We start from the raw sequence: 27,320 nt of genomic DNA, 5'->3' as shown, positions 1-27,320 counted from the left end.
TTGGGGCAGGCACATCAGCCCATGCTATTTAATGGTGCCCGGCTCCTCAGAGATCCTAAGGCTGTCAGGTACCCATGCATTTTAGATTTCTTTTTTATCTGCCTTCCAATACTTCATATCAGTGGCTCTCAAGCTTGAGGCAGGCGTCAGAATCACGTGGAGGATTTGTATAAACATAGATGGCCGGTTCCTGCCTCAGAGATTTTGATTCAGTAGATGTGAGGTGAGGCTAGGGAATCTGCATTTCTAGCAAGTTCAAGGTGATACTGATTCTGCTGATCCAGGGACCACACTTTGAGAAGCACTGCCCTAAATCATCAGGCAAATCACAGTACAGATATGTTCATCTTGAAGATGAACCGATCCTATTCCACTAGAAGGTCTGATAAGGATTGGGAGGCATGCTCACCCAATTATTTGTAAGTGTCATAATACAGAGTCATAGTTGATATTCTAGATTTAAGAAAATAAGATTCAAAAAGTTCTTCAGACTTAATGGACCAAAAATGATAACCAGAAGGGATTTAAAAGGTCAAGTACAGTATCTAGGTTCAAAAAAAAAAAAAAAAAAACTAACTCACTACATAAATTCAGAATGAGAAGACTTTAACATGGAAGCAAGCATGAGGGGAAACTTGTGTGTGGGTAACAAAACCCCAAATGGAGGCTAACTGTGCAGCAGATCACAATGAAAGCCAGTGCTTGCTTGTTAGAGACTCTGCAGACTAAGGAAATGAAGGCTTCATTCATGTACACTGGTCAGACAAGTTCCAGAGTACTGGTTGGAACAAATTTAAAAAAGGAAACTGAATTAATTTCCAAAGAAAGATGACAAGGCCAAGGAGAGGTAAGTTCTGGAAAACATGTTTTGAGGAATAGTTAAGACAACAGTATTTACCCTTAAATTAGAACTACTCTGCACCATCTTTTTTCTGTATCCAGCAATGCTGGGCTGAAAGTGTTTCTCTCCAAGAATTCCAGCAATATAAGCAGATCTACAATGGAACACATCAATCCTTCTATGAGGCCTACCTGGAACCACCTTCTGGTGCAGTGGGCTGTGGCTTCCTCTAAAGAGAAGTGGCAGCTCTGGGCTCAGCTCAACTCACGGGCTCATGGGCTGCCAAATGACCATGAGTTGTACCCATCAGCCCTGTTCTAAGACAGAGCCTTGACCCCCATGGCCAGGATGCTGACTTCTGAATACCTCAGGAGCTACTGTGTCCCAGAGGGTTTCTTGCTTTCTTTGAGGGGCCAGAATTAGAGCTTGCTGGTGTAAATTACAAGAAAGCAGTTGCTTTAATTGCTATATAAAGGAACTTTCTAAGGATGTAATTTGTCTAATAAGTAGAGACAACTATCTCCAAGAAAGCAAGGTCGTTGTCCCTCAAACTCAGTGTTTTTCCAAGACCTCTCGCTTTGCATTGGAGTTAGAATCAGAGACATAATGCCAAGACTCCATCACCTGAAATTATTTGTCTCCAAATACCAGCAAACACATGGAGCACCAAGGAGGCATCCGTTCACTTTCAGGACAGCATATGCTGTTTGTACCAGAAGGAGCTAGAAGACACATCATGAAAACAAAGAGCAAGTCCAATGGCTCATGGTCTGCTTTCCAAAATAGCACTCTTATGAAATTCTTTCTTGCAAAATCTTGTTCTGTAACAATCTTGTGAGTCCTAACCCAGTCATGTTTACTCCTGAGAGAGATGATGGTATCCTCCCTGATGAGAGCATGGTTAAAATAGTCCTGCATGTGGGCCGTAGCAGATGGTAATTTCTGTTGAGCTGAGTATCACAGGCCTTCCCACACAGTACACTCAATTCTAGCAATTAGCCTTGCCCTGTACCTCATTTCTCCTCCTAGTCCTCACTGGCTGAAGAGTGCCACTTTTCCCTTTTACTTCTCTGGCATCCTAGAGAAAACAGTCTAAGAGGAAGACTACCCATTGGCATTAACAATCACCAGAGAAGTATGAAGAGAAACCAAGTAGTGGGCAAGCCCATCATGAGTGTGAAAGGAGGTTCGAGTAGGCCACATCCCAGAAAGACACCACATAACCCTCATGACACCTTCAAAGACAAAAACAAACCCTTTTTAAGAGAGTCTAACATATCCCGATGTTCCCCCTAGAGTGTGCAGTCCAGGCTTGCAGGTCTTGGGTGCCTCATGTCTCCATCTGGTTTGCATTCTTCAGACATATTTTATAAGTGACTACATAAGAAAGTCAAGTTTGTTTCATTTCTCAGGCTTCCACGGCCTCCTTCTGGGCCATCATATCTTCTCCAACTGAGGGAAAGGAGTAGGGAGGGATGTGCCAAAGGCTGGAAGAGAAGTCTCGGGCGTGAAACGAAGAGGACACTGACCAAGAAACTCATATAATTTGTTTCTGGCAACACTTGTCCTTTATCACTTGATGGGAATTCAGTGGAAAATATCAGTGTCACTGCACAGGAGTGCAGAGGCAAATTCTCTCTAATCTGGAGGATAAGAGGACCAGGGCACCCCTCTGTCTCTATCACTGGATCACTCCTTGCCCCAGGAGGAAGGAATGAATGTGAAACAGGCTATCCCGGGAGACCAGGAGAGATGAATTCTGGTCTCATTTCCATCAGTCACTACACATGTAACGCCAAGGAAGCCATCATGAAGAACAAAGAAGCTCACTTCAGAGTAAATACTTTAACAGTACTGCCAAATGTAACTTGTATTTCCATTGGGACACTGGGGACTGGGCTACCTCTTTTACTAGAATTTGCAAGAATTTTTTTTGGAGAAGAAAGAAGTTTTTTTAATATCAGAAATTCCTAAGTTAATCATATTTTACTCCTTTGCCCTTTTTTAATCATTTATTTATTTTCTTCCATCATCATTGCCAGGGATTTTTTTTTTAATTCCACTAATATCTAGATCATCAGGAGTGACACTTTTTTTTAAGATGTCATAAACTGTTCCTTCCTTGAAGAGCTTTACAGCATTTACTCTCAAATTAGAACTGCTCTGCACCATCATTTTCTGTGTCCAGCAATGCTGGGCTGAAAGTGTTTCTCTCCAAGAATTCCAGCAATATAAGCAGATCTACAATGGAGCACATCAATCCTTCCACGAGGCCTACATGAGGAACCACCGTCTGGTGCAGTGGGCTGTGGCTTCCTCTAAAGAGAAGTGGAAGCTCTGTTTCTCAGCTCACAGGCTGCTAAATGACCATGAGTTGTACCTACCAGCCCTGTTCTGAGACAGAGCCTTGACCCCCATCTCAAGTCACACTGATGCTAAAATGGACAGATGGTCAAATGAGGGCTATCCGAGACCATGGATGTCAATGTTCTTTTAAAGCCATAAAATACAACAAAATGTCTGAGATTATGATGATGAAAAATTCAGGATCAGTTTTACATGAAGAGAAAGCAGGCAGCTTACCTACATCCCTCCAGGTCTTAGGATATCACTGTCATCAGGTCAGAGGGGACCCCGTCCCCTCTATTTGAAGTCGGCTATCCAATTACGGAATTGACAGTGACATAAGTTTGCATATAGCGGGTTCTTTCTAAAAGCAAGTTTAAATAGCTGGAGATCGCTGGGCATCTCATGGATAAAGAGAAAGTGCCAGAAGAGGAAGCAAAATAATATTGTAAGGTAAGAGGAAGGAAAACATATTAAAGGGTAGGGGATTCTTATGAAACGATAAACGTATAAAGCAGTGAGAAGAATGTCCATTTGCAATCCTGCAAGGAATGAGATGACAAACAGTGACTGGTAGACTTTTTGTTCTTTCTCTAGAAGAGAGGCATAAAAACACAGAGAAATGTCCTGTGTCAAAACCACTCTTCTCCTTAGTGCTCTGACTGGGGCAGAGTCTCACAACCGAGTTTGCCCAACTCTGAAACTCAAATCAGTTGGGGTGGCACTCAAACAGAATCAGTTATAAGCTAGTAAGCATGGTCAGATCAACGTTTTCATCATGGTTTCTGAATAATTTCAATGCAGAGGTTTGTAAAAGGCACTCAGCTTGCAAAGATCCCATGAAGAGTGACCAGATACCATTTGGATTCTAGGTCACCGGGCTCCTTTGAGCTTGACAAGAATCACACAGCTGAAATCCTCCTTAATTTCTTGAAGATGCTGCATCAGCACTCATTGGAATGAGAAAAAAAGGAACTGACATCCCTTCCAAACATACAACATTAATTTTCCTATTCAATCTAAATTCAGGCAAAAATCTAAACAACAGTTTAAAGCACTCCCACACTAAATGAAATTTCAGATCACAAATGAAAGGAGAGTCTGTTGCCTCAGGAGCTGTCACCAGCCACATATAGTCTTGTTAATAAAATTCACCTCTACCTACAGGGGTGGCTGTCACAAATTGCTTGCGGTTACCAATATCCTGACTTTGTCTTTTCAGTGTCCTTGGCTTTCCCAGAGACAAACAGGAAGATGTGACCTCGGGTGCTCACCACCAGCCCCACTGGCTGGAGCACAACATGACCGGCAGTAGGACCACCTGCCGAGGGGTTGGGCCACGGGCAGCAGTGGGCAGCAGGTCCAAGGGGTAGGCCAGTCCCCAACAGCAGGCTCCACTCGACAATGGCCTCTGATGGGCCTGCACGCAGCAAAATGGGCAGCACGTGCCAGCAATTAAGGAAATAATGGCATGGCACAAGTGCATTTGGCAGAACAGGGTCTTCTCCGGGTCACCTGACTGCCTATTTCGTAGGGGATATGGCCTGTAAGATGGGACACAAGCTCACTCATAACCCAGCAGGGAGTTATTCTGTGCAGACAGGACACCTGGTTCCAGGTACTGAGCAGTCTCCTGTTTCTAAGCCCCATTAAAGGGGTAACCAGTTCCATATCAAACAGAGAGAGGTGCCACCTTCCCTCCCTCAAAGCTGTTTCCCATGGAGTTTAATGATCAGCCAAGGGAAGGAGCACTGCCTTTGAGTGAGAGGCTGGACTCGGGTTTACTGAGAGGTAATCACAAGGGAAGCAGCAGATACTCCAACATTTATTTTCTTTCCAATCCTCGTAAATTGTAACACTAGAAAAATTCCTTTATGTTTAATTTCTGGAGATCCAACCAGTTTTCTGAATTCAGTTTGAATTGAAGAAGGCTGTGCCTGCTCCCAGCTGGCATTTCCTTCTCACGTTCACCTGGTCTCCTGCAGAAAAGTCCTATCACTTGCCTGGGACACTCTCTACATCTTGATTGCTAAATCCCTGAGGGCACAAAATTGCACCTTTTCACCATACCCACAGAGAGGGAGTCAAATGGAGTGTTGATCACATAGTGGGTGTTCAATAAATCCTGACTAATGAAATGAGTGCAGTTTTTAGGAATAAAAATGTAAGTTGTTGGAATGGGGTGGAAGAATGCATCAGAATTTCTGAAACTATGGGTCCAACAGCTCCTCCCTGGAAGAATGAATCAGTACATTAAGGACCTTCCTTCTGGTAATGAAATGCAAAAGAGATGTTTGGACTGAAGAAATGCCTCAGGGAGGTTTCTACCCACCACCATGGACTGCATGGCTGTGTGTGAGCATGTGTGTGCACATATGTCCATGCATGTGCATATGGGTATGGATGTGTGGGGGCGGTGGCGTAGGAGATGAGACTGGACCCCTGGTGTATCTTCAAGCTTCAGACAGGTGCTCACTATCCTACCTTGTTGTGATACTGTAGCATCTGGGTGATGATTCTTATCTTCGGATGGTAGTTCTTTATGGAGATGACTCTGAAAAAGAAAGAACCAAAGCTCAGGCAGGGTTTGCCTTATCCCTGGAGGGTGACAGGAAGATCAATATGATTCCCTCCAAATGGAGGGAATAGAGGGCCAGCAGTCAGGACCATCCAGAGGAGATGCCAGACACTGGGCCAAGCTAAACGTTATTTCCGGCACTCTGTGGTCCTGTGAAAAAGAAATCATAAACCTGTCACAGACGGTGTCCTGGGCAGAATGGCAGGGAAGAGGTCTGCAGTGCCTGGGTGATAGCACAAGGGGCTGTGCATGCTGTGGGTGGGTCCTGGCACACAGATTGCAGGCTGATGGGCTATATTGGCATGTATATAAAGCAAACTCAACTTTACTTAGGGACCAAGGGAGGTTTGCAATAGGAGACTAGAAACAATCTGCTGAATCCAATTTCCAAGTTAACAACTTGAGACAACAATGACAAATCCAACAAGTGGCAGGATGAATGACTCTAATGCGTGCACACTAGCACACGGGGCCACTCTTCCAAAAGATGATTTCTAAGGTTTCTCAGGTTGACATCAGTTCAAATAACAACTGAATGAAGACTTTAACATTGCTTAGAGATAAGTGTCAAGGCTTTGTCAAGGTCAAGATCTGGTAGAAAACGCTGCCCCCACCAAGTGCCCTCAGTTCATACTCAGTACTAACCACTGCCTGCCCCCACCCTAACCCTCACTTCTGCTCCCCTAGTCAATCACAGTGCAAGGGGGAGGGGCAGGGAACACAGGACTAGAAACACCTGGATTCCAGTCCCAGCTCTATTGCTCATGAACTGGGTGACCTTCAGGAAATCCCAGAGCTCTCCGTGACTGTTTCCTCATCTGGACATTGGGGGCAACAGTACCTGCTTTATTTATTTCACAGGCTTGGTATGAGCAGCAAATGGAAGACCAGATGTGAAAATGCTTTGAAATCATTAAAAGCTCTCTCCACGTGTAAGTTATGGTTCTTGTCATTCCCGACTCTGTCAGAGGTGACATTATACATTTCCTCCTGTGACCAGGAAGGCTAAAGAATGAAATTCCACAGAAGGGCCCACCCCCTTAGCCTAGTCAGAAATGCAAATGCATTATGACCACCCTCACAAGATTCGCACCAAAGAACCGCGTTATGCTTCATCCCTTTTTGTGCAAAGATGGAGAGAAGGCAGCCAGGGAGCAGTTTTGTCTGAAAAGCTACGACTTGTGAGTTTAGGAAATGGATCGCACATAAGCCTCTCCCTGCACAAATTCACCCTGGGCTTTTGCACTTGAAGGATTTTATTTCATTTTTGAAAAAGTGTTGTGTTGGCCCATACTTATAACTCAAGGACTTGGAGCCTCTGTCAGCCTCTGAATTCAGTCCACAGCATTAGAGGGTTTTCTGCATTAGCTCATTTCAAAGGGATCTTTGACATTTTAATTTCAAAAGGGGCAGACTTGTCTCATTAAACTTAAGAGGAAGAAGGATTATACAAATAAGGAGAAGACAAAGCCCCTCCTTTTTATAAGATTCCAAATTTTATTTTTGTTTATTTTATTATTTACTCATGATCAAACCATAGACAAAGCCCATTATTAACCCTGAGACTCCCATTTCCTTGGCTGCCTGAGCCTGAGTTCTGATTCAGGTAAATGGATGGTTTCATCATTTTTGATACTACCTTCATTGAGTAGTTTTGTGCCTTGGCATCACGTCGATCGCCCTAGTAACTTATATGTCTTCATATTAACCCTGTCACAATCAGGGCTTAAATTAAAGAAATACCCATTGTAATCATTCACTTCTAAAAAATAGATTTTATAAAGCGGTGCCAGTCCCAAATTTCTTCATGGGGTCAAAACATGAAGTTTCATTTCCTCTTAGTTTTTCATTTGAAATCTTTGAACTTGAATCTCTGAATCTGAAACACTGAAGGTAATGAAGTCTAGTTTCTTAAAGGCTATGTTTTTATTACTTCAAATGGCACAAAAATGTAAAGGATGGAAATCCTGGTTGAAGTAGAGTACACACCCCCAGAAACACCCCAAGCTTAGGTCCTTGTAGTCACTTTCAGCTGTGTGTCACTTACAGCCCAGATGTGGGAGCACGTGCCCATTCCACTATCTCCCTGCAGCCTGGCAAGCCCAGGGCTTCCAAGAGTTCATGCATCAACTTTCTTAAAAGACTGCACTAAGCATATTGCCAAAGAAAATCGAGTGGAAAGAGAACATTGTGCCAGATGTCACTTGCCAGACACAGGACCAGATGCTGCTGAAGGGAGGGCTTGCTCATCAGAAACAGGCAGGAGGAATTCCCCCTACCTCACTGATGGGAAAGCACATATCACTTGGGGCTGCTAATTAAAAGCAAAGAAAAGAGATGGGAGTTTTGTAAGGATGCAAAGGCAATTCTCAACCCTTCATCTCAGGTACATTCCCAGGCCCCAGTAAGCCGGGCCGCAAGGAAAGAGGACTCTGTCTAGACCAAAAGGATGACTGTTTGTAATTAAGCAAGACTTCCTGGGAATACAGTGGGAGTGAAATATTTTCTCTTGGTCCCTGTCTTCTCCAGAAAGTTCTCTTTATTATTCTCTCCTGGCTCTCTTAACAGTTATGCAATTAAAAAAAAAAAAAAAGAAAGAAAATCCAAAGGGCTTTAACAGTCACAGATGCCTTGAATATAGAGCTATGGAGAGAACCAAAATGGAAAGAGTTTCTTCTGAAATGAGATGAAATGAGTAGGAGTTGAGCAGAGAATGGCATACGATCGAGGACCTAACCTATATGAAGGAAAGGCACTGGGCACTGTTTTCCGAGGGTCCTGCCAGGAGATATTCTGTAAAATAAAGGGTGTGGGAGGGCTTGAGAAAAATAGGTTTAAGAAATTCTCTTAGAACATTCTCTTAGAAATTCGTATTAGCATTAAAAGCACTGAAAAACATGATTTCATTTTGGGAAACTGGTTGAAAGGAGGGAATAGGTGAGCAAACTCCTCTTTGCAACAGACACTAATCTTGGAACTTGGTAAGTTCTAACTCGGGGCTTCTCAACCTCAGCACTACTGAAATTTTGGGGCCAGGTGATTTGCTGTTGTGGGGTCTCTTCTATGCACTGTCGAATGTAAAGCAGCACTTCCTACTTATGAGACATCTCCAGATATTTCAAAATGTCCCCTGGGGGGCAAAATCACTCCTGCTTCAGATAGCCAGGTCCACTCCCTTCAAATGACACAAAAATGTAAAGAACGGAAATCCTAGGGAACACCGTTATCTATTTCAGGCCTGCACCTTATCTAAATCCACCTTTCCTTTTCTGGTACTGTCCAAAGTAACTCAAACCCAAGACTGATTGTGTACCCCAGAGCTCCCCGGTTCTAAGGATGAACTTCCAGTTGATGGTGCCCTGTGTCACTGCCCACTACAGCCACTACAGCCTCAGCTTTCCCGGGGCCTATGTGGCAAGTTGTGAGGGTGGCTGATGGAAGGAAACAGGTGCCACAAAGTTGGTGCTCCGCAGAGGACCCACAAAGCAACCAGGACTGCAGAGCACCCAGGCCCAGGGCCTCCCTCCTCCCTGCGGTTACCTCATGATGTTGGAGGCATCTTCAGCATCAGGGTCAGCGCAGTACTTATTGGCAAGGATTAGGCACGCATCTGCTGACTCTATCTAAGACACCGAAAGAAAGAGCACAGGACACAGACACATGAATAGCCAAGCTTGGTTGCAGTCTTTGCTGACAGCTCTTTGGGAACCTGGTGCTTTGCAAGGACAGAAAAAAAACAATCCTGAGAGATCACAGTTTTTGTTAAAAGTATAGGTTGCAAGTTCTTGTTATGGTGTAAACATCTCATCTTGTTGCTGTTGGAGGGTTCAATATGTATCTCACTAATTATACTTTTCATTTTGCATGGTCGCTTACATGTAAGATTTCCAGATTTCTTTAAATAACAATTAATTAAGCCTTTCAATACCTCCCACCTCCTTTCCCAACCGTCTGTACCGTTTTTCCTAATTTTTCTTGTGAGGAAATGCAGGTAGGTGGTCTAAACTCCTCTCACATTAGCAAGCTAACTGAATGGTTAAGGCTTAAGAAATTTAAACTCCAGAGTCCTTCATTTAATCTTTCTCACATCTTCCCTAGCTGTGGAGTAAGAGGAAATGAGAGCCTTAAATCAGATAACAGCTCAAGACTGTTTAGTATTTAATTAGCATTCAGATATTCAAAAGACAACAAACCCATGTATATGAAACATTAGAGACGACCTCAAAACACACCCTACTGACTTAACTAAACATGAGCCAGAAAGGATTTATTCCTTAGAGAGGATCACAAGTTGTGCTAATAACTGTTTGCATTTAAATTAGGTTCATGAACAATAACTATTTTCTCTAAGTTCTCATAAGATTTTACATTAGCCATAACTTAGATCATGCATGGATAATATTAAGATTAACTGGAATCAGTAAGTGTAGAAATTCTCATGCCAGCTCCGTTCTGCAATCTGTTGTCCTTGTACTAGACCTTTCCTGCATCTGGTGGGAAGGCATGGTTTTCTCTGTGGTGTGCCACCAATTGTCTCTTTTTCTTTAAAAATCAAAGAATTTACCCAAATCCTCTTGCCATATTCATATTTGCCAATTACATTACTTGCTGAATTATGGGGTGCCCACCATTAGCATTTTGTTGTCACTGAAATCACAATATTAATCAATATCTATGGGCATGCAAATATTGAATGTGCTCACAAAACCTAATAAAAAAAATAAAGTAGCAGATGACATTTTGCTTTATCCTTTTTCCTTAGAACCCTCAGGTGTGCTTTCTAAGAAGATTCCAACTTAGCAGTTGCTGATAGCAAGTGATATCAAATACTTGCACTTTTAATCTTTGGTTGGGTGGGGAGGAGGAGACTATGTGGAAAGGAAGCATAAATGGTTTATGCTTTGGTAAAATGTTATTGTATATGATATTCTTAATATCCCATTCTGATGTAAATACTAGATTTCAGAGCTATGCTAAGTTCAATTTAATTATTTAAGATGTGAATTACTTATTAATTGGATATGAGACTACTGAGGCCATGCAACTGGTCCCCTTCCCTCAGCAGTGCTGATATTGAGGGAACTAGCAAAATTGATTTCATGTTATGACTAGCCCCAACATGGAGTGCTTGCAGGTGGCATAGCATGTGCCCACAGAATGAATCCAAGTCCAGTAGCAGAGTGATGTCAAGGCTGATGGTATAGACTTACCTCATTAGGGGTTTGGAGGTGATTCTTGACCGTTCTAGTTGCAAATTCCTCATCAGAGTCAGACACCCCCAGCCCAGATGGAGTGAACACAGAAGTCACCTCTTCCCTCTTACCTTGACTCTGGCAAGATCATGTGGATTGAGGACTGAACCCTGATAAAATTCCACCTGAGTAAAATGTCGTTTGAACAGAGCTTCAAGTTCCAGGTTAGGGGAAATGCTGTTTAGGGAGAGAAGAAATGGTCATCATTAAAACACATACAGGTATCAGCTCTCTGGAGCCCTTCTCTCAGATCACCAAAAAGGGCTTGCATCTTCAAAGTAGTCTCCTTTCTTGCCATAAGTAAAAGTCTTACACTCAGAAAGAGTAAAAACCAGCCCAAGTGAAAACCCAAACCAGCACCAAGGTCAATTAGAGTGGTTCACGATCTCTACACAGTCCGAGACCTATGAAGCAAATGCCTTGGACTTTGGTGTGTATAGAATCCCTATTTTATGAACAGAGAAATAGAGGTTGGGACATCAGGAGCAAGTGAAAGGCTCCTTGGTAACCTTTGTTCCTTCCATCAGCTGCCTTTCCCCTATGCCTCTACCTCAAGGACCACAAGGTCTGGTTAAAAACTGTCACATCTAAGCAGCCAGATAATCCACTTACTCTCAGTACAGCTGTTGATTCACACGTGTACACTATCTCACATTCTTAGTGCTGGGATGTACAGACGTCTTTCCCATTGGCAGACAAGGATTGAAATAACTGATTGATCTATTCAATCATCAAACTCTGCAGAGATGAAAAGCACCTGCTCACGGAAAGGTGCTAGGTACTGAAGGATGGTATTAGTTAGAACCTACATTCCGACCAGGTGTTAATCAATGCTTGCCTAGCCTTGATTAGGTACTTAGTAATAATAATCCTGTTTTTGATCATTTACTATGTGGCAGACACCATTCTGAGCACTTGACAAGTATTAACTTATTTAAACCTCAAAACACCCCTACAGGAAGGTTTACTATTAACCCAAAGCTTCGAGAGGTTAATTAACTGGGCCATCTACTAAGATGTTGACACTGACAGATGCTAGGGACACAGAGGTGAATCCTAGCAATTGAAGCATTCACAGGCAGCAGTGTGCAAGAAAAGGGCACTGGCTGTGCAAATCTGAGATTTCCAGATGCAGGAAAACATCCCTGGTAATGCAAAAAGCTGGGTTCTTCCCCTGATACAGATACTTCATGTGGTTCTGCCACTCAATTAAATTGACTCCATCCATTAATACAGATCGATGTTGTGATCTAATTGTAGCATGTGGATGTGCTCATCTGGAAATGCCCAACCAACATGAGGGCATGGTTCAGGGCTGCACTTCTGAACCATCCAGGAGGCTCAGTAGAGCACAGGCCCCACTGGTGAGACACTGACTTGGATCTTTGAGTACTACTCCTGTGCCCCTGGCCAAGGCAGTCTTTTCAGAATTTTGGAGAAGTCAGTGCTGGTGCTCTAACATGGTGAACATTTTTTTTGTTTGTTTAAGACTGTTTTATTTATTTATGCATACAAGAGCTGGGGCCTAGGACAGAGGTACAGGGGCTGAGAGGATTCACCAGAGACAGACTGGGGCCAGAACAGGCAGATCCACTGAAATACACTGCTGAGGGGTACAGCTTGTGAGAGGAGAGGTCTGAGGTGCCAAGTGGGTCAGCTCCCTGGCCACGGATTGAACTCATGATGCACTGGCTGTGGATAGCTTGGTAGCGCTGAGATTTTAACCCCTTGCGCCACCAAGGAGGCCCCCGTGGTGAACAATTTGGTATTCATTGAACAAATGCTAGAAAGAAAGGACGGCCCGGGACTGAACTTGTAGAGAAGTCAACCTCAGTGAGTTCCCAAACCAGGATGGCCTCCTGGGCAGTCAACCCCATATCCAGCCAGCACCAACATTTGAGCTGGGGAACACTCGGGCCATGGCTGACCCCAAAATGCTCCTTGCCACCCATGTCATCCTGCCTGAATCCCCAACTCTCCATTCCTGTGGCAGACTACATTTTTCCAAAAAGGGGATCGGGCAAAGCTTAAACCCTGGGGTGGAAGAGAGATAGCTAGCTCTCCTCACCTATGAAGCAAATATAAGACCAACCTCCTTAGTTTATTATGCAGCCTAATATATTTTTCCTGTCATTTGCCTAATCTATTTTTCCTGTCATGGTAACAGCTAACAGTTATTGAGAACTCACTGCAAATCTGACTCTGCTTTGTACACGTTACATGGGTTACGTCTTTGCATTCTTACATATAGCCCAAAGATGTAGAGAGAAACCATTATGATCTCCCCATTTTATGGATGTGGAGACTGAGACACAGGGTTAATCAATTTGTTTAGTCAGTAATTGATTGAGCCAAAATTCGAAGTGAGTACTCTGAGTCCAGAGCATGCAGTATTGCTCCCTGTGCGACTGAGAGACTGTACACAGGCTCAGAGTCCCACGCCAGAGGGTTCTAGGAAGGCAACCATTACCGCTCCCCTGCCTCCTGTTAGGTTTGTGTTTTGACTGATCACTATGGCACTCCTGCCCGCATCAAGTAGCCACACCAATGCAGCTAACCATTCCACCTGAGGACACATCCAGATCCCACGTATCCAGACAGCTGAGGGGACAGTAGTGATGTGTCTGTCTCATCATAAACTCAACCATTATTTGCTAGAATTATCTCCAGAGGCAGCTTAGCTTCTGCTCTCACCACTGAACTAGTGTGTGTTGCTTCCTTTTCTACTGGTTTCATATTGTCCTCTCCATTGAGGTCAGCAGGGATCACAACTGATTCAACCCTTCCCTGCCCTCTAATACTGCCCCAAAACCCCACTTTTATAAACACCCAGGGATTCTCTCAAGGGGTGCCTAGTTGCTTAAAAGGGTCTCTTACTTGTGAAGAAAGACGATCTCCACATTGACATCATCCCGATCCTTGTGCAGAAAGTCCTTCAGGAAGTTGGAAACACTCTCCAGTGTGATGTGTCCACAGACCACTATGTGCCTGAACAGAAGAGGCCAATTAGATGAGGTTGGCGCAGCCCCAACCCAGCACCCCACCCGAGCAAGACAGAGGAAGCTCGAAGCTGCAGGGAAGCATCCATCTCCCGCAAGCCCTCAGTAAGCCCAGCTCCCGTCCCAGAGGGCTGCGAGGCAAAGCAGCGGCACTGGCAGGTGCTCAGAGACTCCTCAACAGAAAAGGCATATGGCGTCTCACCTGATGCTGCACAAAATCCTATTAGAAGCCCAACCATTTGGCCAAGTGGTTTTATGCATTTAACAATAAGTGACATTATGCTTGCGTTTAAATGCTGCATTATCAAGTCCCTTGCAGATTCATATCTCTCCCTTTCTGCCCACAAAGCGTCTTCCCGGGAGATTTACCGAATGAGTCTTGGTTTATGACATAGAGCTTATCAGGTAATGAGATAACAAATCTTGCTGAAACGATGATTTTGTGTGTAAGAAAGCGGACTTTTATCAGGGTGGCTAATGTGCGGCTTGACACGTTATGGGCTCTGCTGGCCATAAGCAGTAAAAAGGAAATTTTGCATTTTTCCACCATAACTCCTCCAACAATGGGGGCATGTAACACTTTACAGTAAGTGAGCATTACTCAGGGCTAAATGGGGCTGGGATGCCTACGGAATGGGAGATCATGCCGCAGGCAGTGCCTCCCTGGCACAGCACTGCTACCTTAGGGTGCTGAGCATTTCCAGAAGAGTCCCAGGAATTTACTTTAAGATGGAGAGAAGCCAGGAAGGGAGGGAGTAGGAGCCATCTGCTTTGGTCAGGGTGCTTTGGACTTCTATTCCTGGAGATGGTGGCACCCCTGACATGAGCCCCTGTTTCAGAACTGCTGCAACAATAATCCCACCAACATCATGGGCTCCTGAGTCATCTAATATGACATCTGGCGATCAGCAGCCACTTCTTTCCCACCCCATGCCCGATTGGGAGCAAGCACTTAGGTGCTAGAGCCAGCCCCAAGATCCAAAGCCATAGGACTGCCTGTGGAGATTAAAACCCAGGACTTTTAGGAAAGAGACTGGACTGAGAGGTTCGACTCAGGTCCCCGTGCCCTCAAGCTAGTAGTGATAGAGGCTGGGTCCCTGGCTGGGCTCTGAGACACGGGCAGGTGGCACTTTTGTGGGAAAAATTGAGAATGGCCAGGTCTGTGGCACTTCATAATCGCTCTATGTGCATTCCAATAAGGCAGCAAGCTCATTGGCTGGAGGCGGCTCTTAATAGGAAGACAGTGATGATGGCTTATGTAATGTTCCATTAGATGTCATTACAAGAGCCTGCCCTTTCGATGTAATTTGGTGCTTGACTAAGTATGTGAGAATAATGCAGTAAACTCATTGGTGAAAGGATAATGATGCAGAACAAAGAGTAAATCAATAATATGCACGATGCAGTTAATAATATGACCATTATGGACGTTATTGTTACGGTGCTGCACTTAGCCATCGGGCAAGCAGAGGCCACAGGGGAGGGAGAACGTTTAAGGGCTACCTCAGCAGAGATGTTTCAACTCATCGCTCTGCTCTCTGGTGGGTACCTGCTAGGTTAAGGGAAATCCCCATCCAAATTTCATGTCCAAAACCCATGTGATTAACCCCCTCCTGAAACACATACTATGTCAGAATGCACAATGAACACAGAACACTTGATTACATATATATTTACCAGGTCATATCTGCAAATGTTTCTCATGGCCTGTGTTCATTTATAGGGACAAAACAGACTGCAGGTGAATTTACACATTCTGAGTCAGATTTCTGATGGCGAATTTGCCAGGCATGTGCACAAAGTGACCAAGAAACAGGATCTCCCTCCTGATCTGATCTCTCCACAAATGACAGTGGGGTGATTTAGGGGTAATTCTAATGCTTTCTGCCCACAGAGTTCCATGACTGAGAACAAGAGCAGCATAAAGCCACTGTATGGCATTTCCCCCCATGGGTCTGATACAGGGTCGGAGCTCTTCCTGTGGATGTGAAAATTGGACATGATCCTGTGCTCCGCCACCAGGGTTGTGTTTGATCCCCGGTGAGCCACTTATCCCCATTTGAGAGATGAGAAAGCCGAGAGGTGATTACTGCCCAGCAATCTCCTGCACCAAGCCCTGTACAGCTCAAAGTTCTACACTGGCATAAGCCTGGTTATTATTGAGAATTGGACAAAATTCCACCAGAGGTCCTGGGAAACGCGTGCACATTCTTCCTTCCTATCATAGATGCAAAGAACTGAATGAACAGCTGCCAGAATCCCTTTTTTCCCTTCTGAAGTCATTCATCTCTAGGACAGATGTGTGAGAAGTGGAAGGGAAGGAGATGAGTTCACCTCTCTCACCCTTGAATCAAAGGCTCAGCCAGCTGATTTATTCAGCCGTAGAAAGAGTCAGGGTTCTTTTTGTTGAAAATGTGCTTGGGCACATATAAAATATATTCCAATGCAATCAATATTATCCCTTAAGCCTTTAATTAGCTTTCACTTCTCTTAAGAAGTAGACAAATGCTGGCAGGAGAGGGGAGGGAAAAAGGATTGACTTTTCTCATTTGGTGCTAGCTGTCCAATACCATTCTAGACAATTGAAAATATATATCTTTAAGCTACAGCATGATTTCTGAGGTGGAGAGCCGTCTTTATCAAAAAGGAAGAAAAAAAGCCTCCTTCAACGTAATTGGTATTTTTGCTCAGGAAAAAAAAAAAACGAGATTGATTGAAAGCAGATTGCCTTTTTGCCCAAGGAGAGTTATTAGGTACATTATCATGGCAACCTTGGAGAACCCATATTGTTCCAATCTGTCCTATATCTGATTTGAAGATTTACGGCTTCCCCCTTTTGTGCCAATAATCATTTCCCTCCATTTTGTTTTCCATACAGTGAAAGATATCAAGGAGCCCACATATTGAAAATGTTTGAATGCAGTTGGAATTGATGCATGGGGAGAGGCTGCCTCTCTAACTCAGCATCTGCATGCAAAGAGCTTCTCTGACCAGCCCAGCCCCTGACTGAGGGAGCACAGGATGCCCGGCAGGATCAGGATGGATGGTGGAAGGGAAAAAATTATTCTCCAGAAAATTTTCAGGACTTTTGAAAATTCCAGGGGCATCAGTTTAGTGATATTCTTGCTGGGGGGAAAAAGGTGAGTTTCTTGCATTTGTAGTGATTAAAAATATAACTGAAGATGTTTTAAGATGGACAGCAGGGTGCACTCCTTGGGAGCAGAGTGATGGCTGTTCACAGTGCATGGAATGAAGAATGCCCAAAAGCTCCTCAGCCAAAATGATCTCTGCCAACTTCCGTGACACCTACAAATCTACCATGTGAGATTCATACTTTGATAACCCTGCATGAGCTCAGAACAGACACGAAATAACTAAATAGTCTTGGGCAAGGTACCAATTCTGCACTTTACAACTATAAAGTCAGAGTGTCTGAGGGGCTGGAGCTAGTACCTGATTCATGAGATTATCCTAAGATTTATTTAAATAGATAACACATGTGAAAGGCCCATCCTAAACATGATTAAATGGCAAGATTCCTGTGAGATCTGATCGCTAGATTATAGATATAAAGTGCTCTGTGGCCCCTATACTCTCACCTGATCCTCAAACAATTCTACTATCCCAGTGAGTAGTATATCAGAATCTCATCTATTATCCTAGACAGTGCTCCAAACATCTGTATCTTTTCAGATTACCTTTCAACATCAATGTCCTTAAGTTTACGTCCCACAGAAAGTAAAGCTACTTGTCCAGGATGTGACCTAGGTCTCCAACCCTAATTTTCACTAAAACCAAGGTGATGGAGTAGAGAGCAGAGGCTGGAGTATATCAATTTCTGCTCCTGCATGACGGGCAGGGCTTGCCAAGTAGAGGTTCCTCCTAGACACATGGTAGAAGGGGTTGGGCGGCAGGGGGTAGGGAGTGGTTCTCCTCAGTGGACCAGGACAAAGGCTTAGTCTGAGGACTGGGATGGACAGAGATGGACTTCATTAAAGTCATCAAGTGACTCAGTAGATTCTGGCCACACCTGTTCAGAACAAAGACAGAATAATGGCAGAGACTTTAACCGAGTTTTAAACTTAAGACACATAATCTGGCCAGCCAAGGGCTGCAAAGCAATGCACATGTCACTTAGATGATCTGTGTCATGTGTAGTTCCTTACCAGTCCAATGAGTCAGAGGATAAGAGAACCTAAATGACCCATTAACAATAAAGAATATTTAGGAAGATCATGCTATGAAGGTAGCTAAAGATGTTTTCATCTATAGCTCTGGATTTGAACTTTATCCGACTGACTATCTTAATGACTGATTTCAAGAGGGCCCGACTACTCAGTTTGTGAAGGTAGTGAACAAATGCAAATCAATAACCATTTGTGATCTTATGGCCTTCTTTGTTTTTGAGTTTTGTCTTGTTCTGTGAGCAAATATTTCTTGGGATAAACTAATGTCATGACTTGGATAAAAAGACCCATCTCAGATGTACAAGGAAGCATCTTAAATGCCAAAATAGTAGCAGATGGGATTTGGTAGAAAGGAGTTACTCATCCAATGTAAGCAAGTATGCCTGGTTTGGGGTACGAGTTCCATAAACATGGGCTGGATTGAATTAAGGGTGGGTAATCCTGGTGGGCCCTGGGGCAAGACTGTAATCAAATGTTTGAGTATACGTTAATCAGAACTGGGATAATGTTTGATGACTAAGTCTATCAGCGTTCACCAGAAAACTGGCCATTCCTTATTTCATGTCCGACATCTTCACTAAAAATATGTTGATGAACTTCTCCCATTATTCACCATCTCCAAAGCCAGAAGGAAATTCTGAACATCTCTTCAATGCCCTACTCTTCTTGGTGATGGATCAGGAAAGCAAGAATGTCCCAGTTGAGTTGGAACCTCAGTTTCAGATCTCAATTCCACTGAAGCCATGTAGAATGACCAATTTAGGGGCATACAAGGCACACAAGGCATACAAGGAGCATCTGAAGGGCTAACAGGAGCTTTTCAAGCTCCCAGGAATGAGGCATCCAGAGATCCACTGAGGCTGAGTTCAGCTCAATGACAACAAAAATCGGCACACTTTTTAAAAGACTCGGGTTTTTTAAAGTTGGTGGCCTTTGAAAATGGGAACAATGACAGTGATGGACCCCCTTCCATAGCCCCCTGTTTATCTTAGCATCAGAAAGGCCCTTGGAGAATGTTTAGCTTAAGTCAGTCATTACTTTGATGTGGAAACTGAGGTCCAGAGATTCAGCACAAGGTGAATACCAGAGCACGAGCACGGGCAGACCTATCACTTAGTTGATGCCTTCTAAATAGAGGAAGCAGCTGTTTGCACCAAAAGTAGCTTGGGCTGGGAGACCGAGACTGGGGTGCCACTTTTGTGTGGCCTGGGGTCAGTCACTATAAAATGAAGAGACCCAGACTTGATAGACACTGATGAATCCTCCCCTAAGACCCCACTTCCTTGCCCCACCCTAGTTCACAGAATCATCGTATCTTGTCTAGACGTCTGCAATAACTTCCTGATTCAGTTCTCTATTTACTCTCCTCACTGCCCTCCCCTCACCCCCCAAAAAAACTAAAGAGCAAATCTGACTGCATCAGGTTCCCCAAGGGCAAGGAGGTCTTAGATCTCTTTAACAGAGCCTCTCTCTAGCAAGACAATGTAAAATGCACAGCTCTGGGCTGTTTATTTTTAAAGATACTATATCCATTTTTACTGGAACAAGTATAAAGAACTTAAAAAACCCATAGCTATCCTGTCACAATAAATCATACAGAGTAAATTGAAAATCCTATACAGCTTTCCCTGAATACATTGTGCTCACTTTGTCAAAGAGGTAGATGAAATGTGGCATATATTGATCTAGATGTCTCTGTAAAACTATAATATTTATATCAAATACATATGCTAGAATCTCTTCTGTCTTTCTGCTGAGCCTTCTAATCATGCTTTTCTCTTTCCCCCTCCCCACAACAACCCCCACCACTGGTAGCCCCTGATGCAATGGGAATGAATTTTAAGAAGTACTTGTCAAGGGAATTCAGCAGCACTTTATCATACACAAAGCAAGGTGGGGGTGGCAAGGGCGCTCACAATCACACTGTGGTTAGCACAAAAAGTTCTCCTTATTCCTTGTGGTTGAATTTGAACCATCCAGTGTCTCCATAACCACCTCTCCAAGATTCTGTTTCAAGTGAGCTGAGGTTTAGAAAGATGCTGGGCTTTAGATTCCATGTCACCTGTTAGTCACTTTTTTTGGCTGCTTTGTCTGATCTGGGTCCTGTTCTTCAGGGTGACTGTCATCCAGGCTTTCCCTGCAGGAGCATCATTCTAATGCCCAAAAGGAAGAATGCGAATCCCATTCCTGCATTCTCACTTCCACTTGTTCCAAAGAAACAAACTCTCCTGGAGGGGGGTCAGGGGGTCATCTTTGACAACAAAAGCGAACTCCAGGGCCTCCCCTGTGGCACAGCAGTTGAGCGCTGGGTTGCTAAGCTGCCCGCAGCCTCTGCAGCGCCAGTTCGATCCCCGGCTGCCGGGCGAGGGTCCCACATGGCGCACAGACCTCTCCTGCCGCCCGCTGCTCCCCTCAGCAGTGTACTTCGGTCCTTCTGCCTGCTCTGCTCCCCGCTCTGGCTCTGGTGAATTCTCTCACCCTCCCGCGCTTCTGACTGTACCCAGTGCTTGTATAAATAAATAAATAAATAAATAAATAAATAAATAAATAAATAAATAAATAAATCTTTAAAAAAATTTAAAAAAAAAGTGAACTCCAGGCTACGTGGTCCCCAGAGTAGCTGTCTTCCACCACACTCTGGGACCTAGCTCAGGATCCCCAAAACTTGCTGGATTCAAGAACTATTTGTTGACCCATGGACTGGTTGATGAAGCATGCTTGGATTGAATGGCCTTTACCATGGTAAGCATAGAAGAAATTTAGCAGCTAGTTCACTAAAAACCTGTTAAATCATTGGATTATTCTGCTACTTTAAATCTACTACCACTCACTATTGCGAGAACAGTATGTGAAAGCTGGACAAACATGAAAACAAAATAATCACAAGCGCTATTGTGTCCACAGTCCCCAAAACTTACTTTAACTATTTCCTGCTAAAACCAGTTTTTTTTTTTTTTTTTTAAAGCAAGCAAAGAAGAAAGGAGATCAGAGCCCAGTTGGCTAAGAGATAAGATCGTTTCCTACCCAGGACCTCATCTCCTACTTTGCTAATCACAAAGGAAGGAAATGCCTTCTCCCTCCTAGTGAGGAAGGGAATAAAAGAATCATCGTATCCAGCTGTCAACAGAGCCATTCTGGAGGAGAAAGGCTGTGTTGCTATTTCCCTAAATGGGGTAGAACGCTGAGCTTATAGGTCCCAACAGTGCAGCAAGGGCACCTCTATAAAATAGAACCTCAAGGTCAAAGGACATACTACTGGTAGCCCAAACGGAGAACACTGGGATGTCCTGACCAAGTAAGAACTTTCTGTATGAAGAGGGAACATCCCATCATATGCAGAGGGTCAGGTCCTAAACCACGCCAGAGGGATCTGTATCTGCACCTGCACCATCCCAATCGTAGTGAGACTCCAAAATGGACCACATGCAATGGCCGATCAGCCATCTTTGATAGCTTGTAGCTTACAAGGAGCCTCAGCCCAAGTCCGAAAAATAAATACTAAGAAGCTCAGTGTGGGAGATAGTAGGTGTATTGATCTGTCCCACATACACCTATCCTTCACTTCATTTATAATTTGGGGATCTGCTGTGTCGCCACCAGAATCAGTCTCAGTAAATAGAAGCAGTATATAGACCTTGAAGCAAAGTCCTCTGCCCATGCCAGGTCAATCAGTGCTTCGGATCTTGAGTAAACGGACATTAAATTCATGGTGGGGGAAGATGCAGTCTGATGGCAAGGCTGCTAGAGTCTAGCCCTAAGCCTCTGCTTCCTGGATCCCAGAGCTGCTTCTCTGATGGTCTCTGTGCTTTCTGAGATCTTGCTCTTCAGCTTTCTTTTGAGTTCCACAGGTACTCTGACCTTCCCCTTCCTCTCAAAATTCCTTTTCTGCTTAAGTCTGCAAGAATCTGTTTTTCTTCCCTGAAACCAAAGGACTTTAGTTGATAGATTTGCTTAACTTATTTTTAATTTCTCATTTAATTTTCATAATAACCCAGTATGCAGGTATTATCACCATAATTTTGGCTTCTTTCTCTTTCCTCTTTCCCTCTTTCCTTCCCAGAAAAAGAATGATAAAGTCTTCTTACATAAAAGATTCCTGTTTATTTCCTCCACATCCTCAAGCCTTCACATTTTATTAACCCCATTGCTAAACTTCTAATCCTAGATGGTTCTCTGCTCTTATAGAGAAGTCAGAGCACTGAAATTTCATCTATTCACATCAAAGCAGATCTGTCTGCCTCCACCTGGTAATGCTACCTTCTAAGCAAGAGGCACCAAGAGAAGAGAAGGAAAAATTTGGTTACACCCTTTGGAGATAAAGATGAGTCTAGGGCCTCCCTGGTGGTGCAAGGGGTTAAGATGCAACCAACCCTTGAAGCTAACCGCAGCCACTGCAGCATGAGTTCGATCCCCAGCCAGGGAGCTACCCACATGGTGAGCAGACCTCTCCTGACTCGCCCGCTGCTCCCCTCAGCAGTATATTTCAGTCAGTCTGCCTGTTCTGTTCCCCACTCTGTCTCTGGTGGATCCTCTCGCCCCCCCACATCTCTGGCCTGTACCCCAGCTCTTGTATGCATAAAAATAAATAAATCTTTTAAAGATGAGTCTAAGCAAATAAATGGTTCTTCATTCTGCCTAGTACAGAAGCAGCATGCTAGCTTTACTATTTAAAGTGAGCCCCAAACTCCCTCCCTCACATCCCTGGTAAATCCCTAGAGCATATGAGATGGACCCTTCCACAATGACAATATGTTGACATGTCCTGGCCTTGTTCCCCAACCACACCCAAGGATGTCACCCCAGCTGGCATCGGCTGCAAGCCATCCACTCTGAGTAAACCCAGCCACACACTTGCATGGACCTCAGCAGACCTCCAGCATCTGTTACACATGTGAGCGCTGGCAGGAATTCCCAGGTTCCAAGGCTTGCTGAGGCAGAACAGGCCACAGAAGGGTGATTGTAAGGTATGGAAAGGAGTGGAACTCAGGGTGGTGTTAGCCGCCCCCCTTAGTTCCTCTGACACTTTCTTTAGATCCTTTGCATCTTTAGAGCTTTTGGTTTTATAGGTGTACAAGCCACCCTGCTATTACCTTTGCCCTAAATTACTCCAACAGGCACGTTTAACAATGAGAATTACCAAATGCCTTCAGGAGCATTCACTCTGTAGTGACTGCAGCCTTCATGCTTGCTGCTTGCTTTTGTTGAATAAAACTCCTGCCAGAAAGAGAATTTCATGGGGACACTGCTCCCACAGAATCAAGCTTCTGCTTCTCTGCCACTGCCTCCTCGGATGGTTGTGATTGGTCAAAGTCTCATGTAAGTTTCAGAAGAGCAAGTTTCATAATTTCTTGCTTATTCTTTTAACCCTAGAACCTAGCACAGTGCCCAACACATGGCGGGTGCTCAAGTAATTGTTTGCTGAGCAAAGTTGTTGGGACAGGCACTTTCAGTGTATTTTGTCTTTGAAGTTGGTGGTGAAGGTTATAAACCTACTCACAGTGACGGGCATATATCTCCTCTGAAGTGCCTCTATGTCTCCCTTAATGGAAGGGTGCTTTTATTGACAACCAGCACCACATTTGGAGCAGTCCCTGTGGTTCCAGATATGGGAGCGGGCCACTGTTATGCAATACCAGTACAGGCCTGACCCCCATGAGAGCAACATATTAGATTTCTATGAGTTTCACATTGCATCACCCTCTACAGCTTTTTAAAGAGAGATACTGACTTGGTCAGTTAGAAAATATCCTGCTTTATTTTCCATGTATGATAACAACACCAGTAGGATGAACCCAAATTTACTAGGAACCACTTTGCACAGTTCCAGAAAGACTTCTATCAGAATGAATGACACAGCAGGAAGCCAGAAAACATGTGCAACTTAGTCTCAGGTGGTTGCATTTGTCCTTTAGATTCTGAATCTATCCAGCAAGGATTCACCCAATCAAAGGTAAGGTTGAGCAGAAAGAATTTTTAGGGATTATAATTAGAGAAGTCATATTTGGAATTCGTTTTGTTTTTTTAATGGAAGAAAGAATATTGAGAGCAAAAGTCTAGGCATGAATACGATATTTTTTTAGGCACACAGTTTATCTCCCACTTCCATTTCTATTCTTGTTTTCAGAACAATAGCTGGAACATTTTGATAAGTGTGTGGAAGGGAAGAGAGACAGCAGGAAAATGAGGTGGGGAGAGAGGGGACAAGGCTTCATTCCATTAGTATTATCAGGAAATTGATTTAATATGCATCCAAGTCTCTTTAAATAGAGCTTCAAGTTTGAAAGGAACTGAAGATGTGGCTTATGAGAATCCAAAGCAGATGCAAAGAAAGAAGTGCCCACATCCACACCCGTGAAGAACTCTCTCATTGGAAAGGAATACCTGGCATATTACATTATATGGCACAGCATCTAATGACACTTGCTTTTGGTATCTGCGCCTGTGTACTGAATTTCAGAAGTAGTCAAAGGGTCATTTTTCCAAAGTATTAGGCAATCTCATTTTTTTCCCTTCCCCCAAAGTTTAATGCTAATCAAAGCAGAATGCCTAATCAGTTCAAGATGGGCTGTCAACTTGAATTATCTGTTTGTCTTCCTATTTACTGTATCTGTCTGTCTACAGTTCTTCATATCTTCGTGAAGATCAGTTATTGGGGCCTGTGTTTCCTTCTGACTAGAATCGCTACCAGATGATCCTTCCTGGTGATATGTTGATGATTTGCTAATTTATGGCTTTTAAAATCTAGGAATCTGAAGACATTGCTGTGGAGTTCAGGCTGAGGATCACGTGGACCACGCAACGAGAGGACTGAATGTCTTACTTGTTGAGAGAGGGAAGTTTGTGTAACATGCAAAGCTTCAGTCACATTTCAACAGAGCACTATCTGTGATACAGAAAAATAATAAATGACATCAGGAATATCCCTCAGGGGAGCAGATCACCCTGGTAGGCCATGGAGAAGGGAGAGTGAGTGTTGTCTGGACTACACGTTAATGGAGAGAAAAGGAGGTGATGACACTCAACTCCGACAACACTACAGGAGTTAAACCTCATCTCTCCCCAAGCACTAGAGTCAGGCCCTCTTAGAAAGAGCAGACATGGACACATGTGGTATTCAAAGAAACAAAGGAAAGAACAGACAAAAACAAAAACAAAAAAAAACAAACCAAAACAAGTCCTTGAAATCCGACTGCAGAACTTAGGCTACCAGATGGGGAGCAAAGGATATGGGGAGCAAGGTCATGAGGGGCTAGTGGTCTATGGTGGAGGATCTTGGGTGTATTGGTGGTAGGTGCGATGTAATGACATACACCTAAGGAGGAATGACCCTGTTCCCCTAAATCATAAACAGTGTGGTAAACCAATGTTATCTCAATAAAAGTGATTTTTAAAAAATTAAAAGCAAAGGTGGAAAAGTTACTGTAGGAATACGGTCACTTCTAAGATGCCCTCCAAGAGGATACATTTAAGTAACTACTAAGTTTGAACTCCCAACCACTTTGGGGGGTCACATAATACATGTATCCCCAGATGTGGCCTATTTGGGTATGGTTATGGGTATGGATATGTGCTTCCATCCAAGTGCCAGGTGTGTGCAAGCACTCAAAAACCGCCTTTGGGGTGAATGAAGATGAGGGCAGGGCTCATGTTAGTGATCTTTTCAGGGAAGCTGCCTTAAATGAGTCTGTGTAAAGAACTCATCCATCTTCTGGCACATAAAGTCACTTAAAATTCCAAATCTTTAAAAAAAAATTAGAAAGGTCTAGAACAATAGTGGGCAAAAGCTGAGTGTGGTGAGAAAATGAAGTGGAATTTCATGTCGACACAGACAGCGATGCAGGAAGGAGTAGAAAATGGTCTCAGAAAGCAACAAAGAATGAGGAAGGGGATGAAGAGCCCATTTCTGATAAGAGAAAAGACACAGAGTGAAACAAGGGCTCAGCGAAAAGAGCGCTCAGGATGCCTGCTCTTGGCGGATGTAGGGTGCAGGCAACTTAGAGCCCAAAAAAGAAATGAGAATGCCAAAGATTTATCCCCAGGTAGACCTGTGGTGTGAAACAGAGGGGTCCACAAAATCTGAGTTCTAATACCTAGGGTGTTAGCTTCCCTTGGCGTAGAGGGCCACAGAAGCGGACTTATGTGCTGAACAGACTGCAACATCCTCTCCTCCGAGATGTCAACTCGTTGGATTGCTTTAAGAAGGATCAACAATCCCTGTTTTGCTCTAAAACAGAATCTTATTCTTTTGGGTTCTCTTTTGTTTTGGTGGCATGTATTAAAATCCGTCCTTGGTATTTTTCACATGGCCTGTAACCTTCTGCAGTCTGTAAACTCCAAGAGCACAGGGAACATGGGGAGGATGCTCAACACCAAATCCCTGGCACCAGCAGCAAACCCTGGTGCTGGGCACAGGGACAGTCCTCGGGCTGAATGAATGAACCAAAAGAAATGCTAACAGGGTAGTTAGTCAGGCAGGTCACTAACTATTTAGCAGTCTCTATCTGCCTGCTCCAGAAGTTCTCAGCTCTTGAAATTTTGTTCCAAAATCACTGGATATTCTTTAAAATGTGATCACTGTATCATTCTTTTTATTTTTAAATAGAAAAGCAGGATAAATCCTATCTACTCCTGTGGCTTGGCTTTCAGCTTCCTTCTTAAAACCCCAAGGCCATACCTGAGGTTGAAGGCAGAACTTCCTCCTCTTGAGGATTCGTATTCCAATTTCAAACTACTTCATGAACCTAGACCATGTATCTTGCAGGGGACTTTGCAGTAGGAACTCTACACTGATTCTCACCAACAGTTAAAATTCCACCACCAGAGAAGTGCTATGAACGGCGCTATGGACCAACATAGGAACAACGGGGTGTTGGTAGTTCTGTCTGCAAGGACAAAGATCATTTTTCTTAAAATGATACAAGTAGGCTCTGCCCAGGAGGGAGTTCCAGTCTGGCAGATCAAAACTGGTAACCTAGGAAATGAACTCCCTAGAAAGATGGAGTCAGGCAGGGGTTGAAAGTGTTGAAACCCACAAATAAGGCACAGGTCTCATTGTGGGCGGTGGACAATGCTCTGTCCATCCTTGAAAACCTCTCAGTGAGACAAAGTGTTCAAGAG

The 27,320-nt window shown here is 43.8% G+C and overlaps 1 protein-coding gene across 6 annotated transcripts in view; it reads right to left on the bottom strand.

Moving 5' to 3' along the window:
* The window catches only part of KCNMA1 (potassium calcium-activated channel subfamily M alpha 1), a gene marked incomplete at both ends in the record, with an annotated part of 673,962 nt that overhangs the window by 172,357 nt on the left and 474,285 nt on the right, over window positions 1-27,320 (bottom strand). For all 6 annotated transcript variants that reach the window (XM_084245122.1, XM_084245124.1, XM_084245123.1 and 3 more), the window contains 4 exons: window positions 5,672-5,741; window positions 9,306-9,388; window positions 11,089-11,194; window positions 13,895-14,005. In XM_084245122.1, the coding sequence (XP_084101248.1) occupies window positions 5,672-5,741; window positions 9,306-9,388; window positions 11,089-11,194; window positions 13,895-14,005 (370 nt within the window). The remainder of the gene's footprint in view (window positions 1-5,671; window positions 5,742-9,305; window positions 9,389-11,088; window positions 11,195-13,894; window positions 14,006-27,320) is intronic.

The sequence above is a fragment of the Talpa europaea genome (genome assembly GCF_964194135.1).
Source record: "Talpa europaea genome assembly, chromosome: 10".
NCBI classification, from domain to species: domain Eukaryota; kingdom Metazoa; phylum Chordata; class Mammalia; order Eulipotyphla; family Talpidae; genus Talpa; species Talpa europaea.
This window is presented reverse-complemented; position numbering and strand designations above follow the sequence as displayed.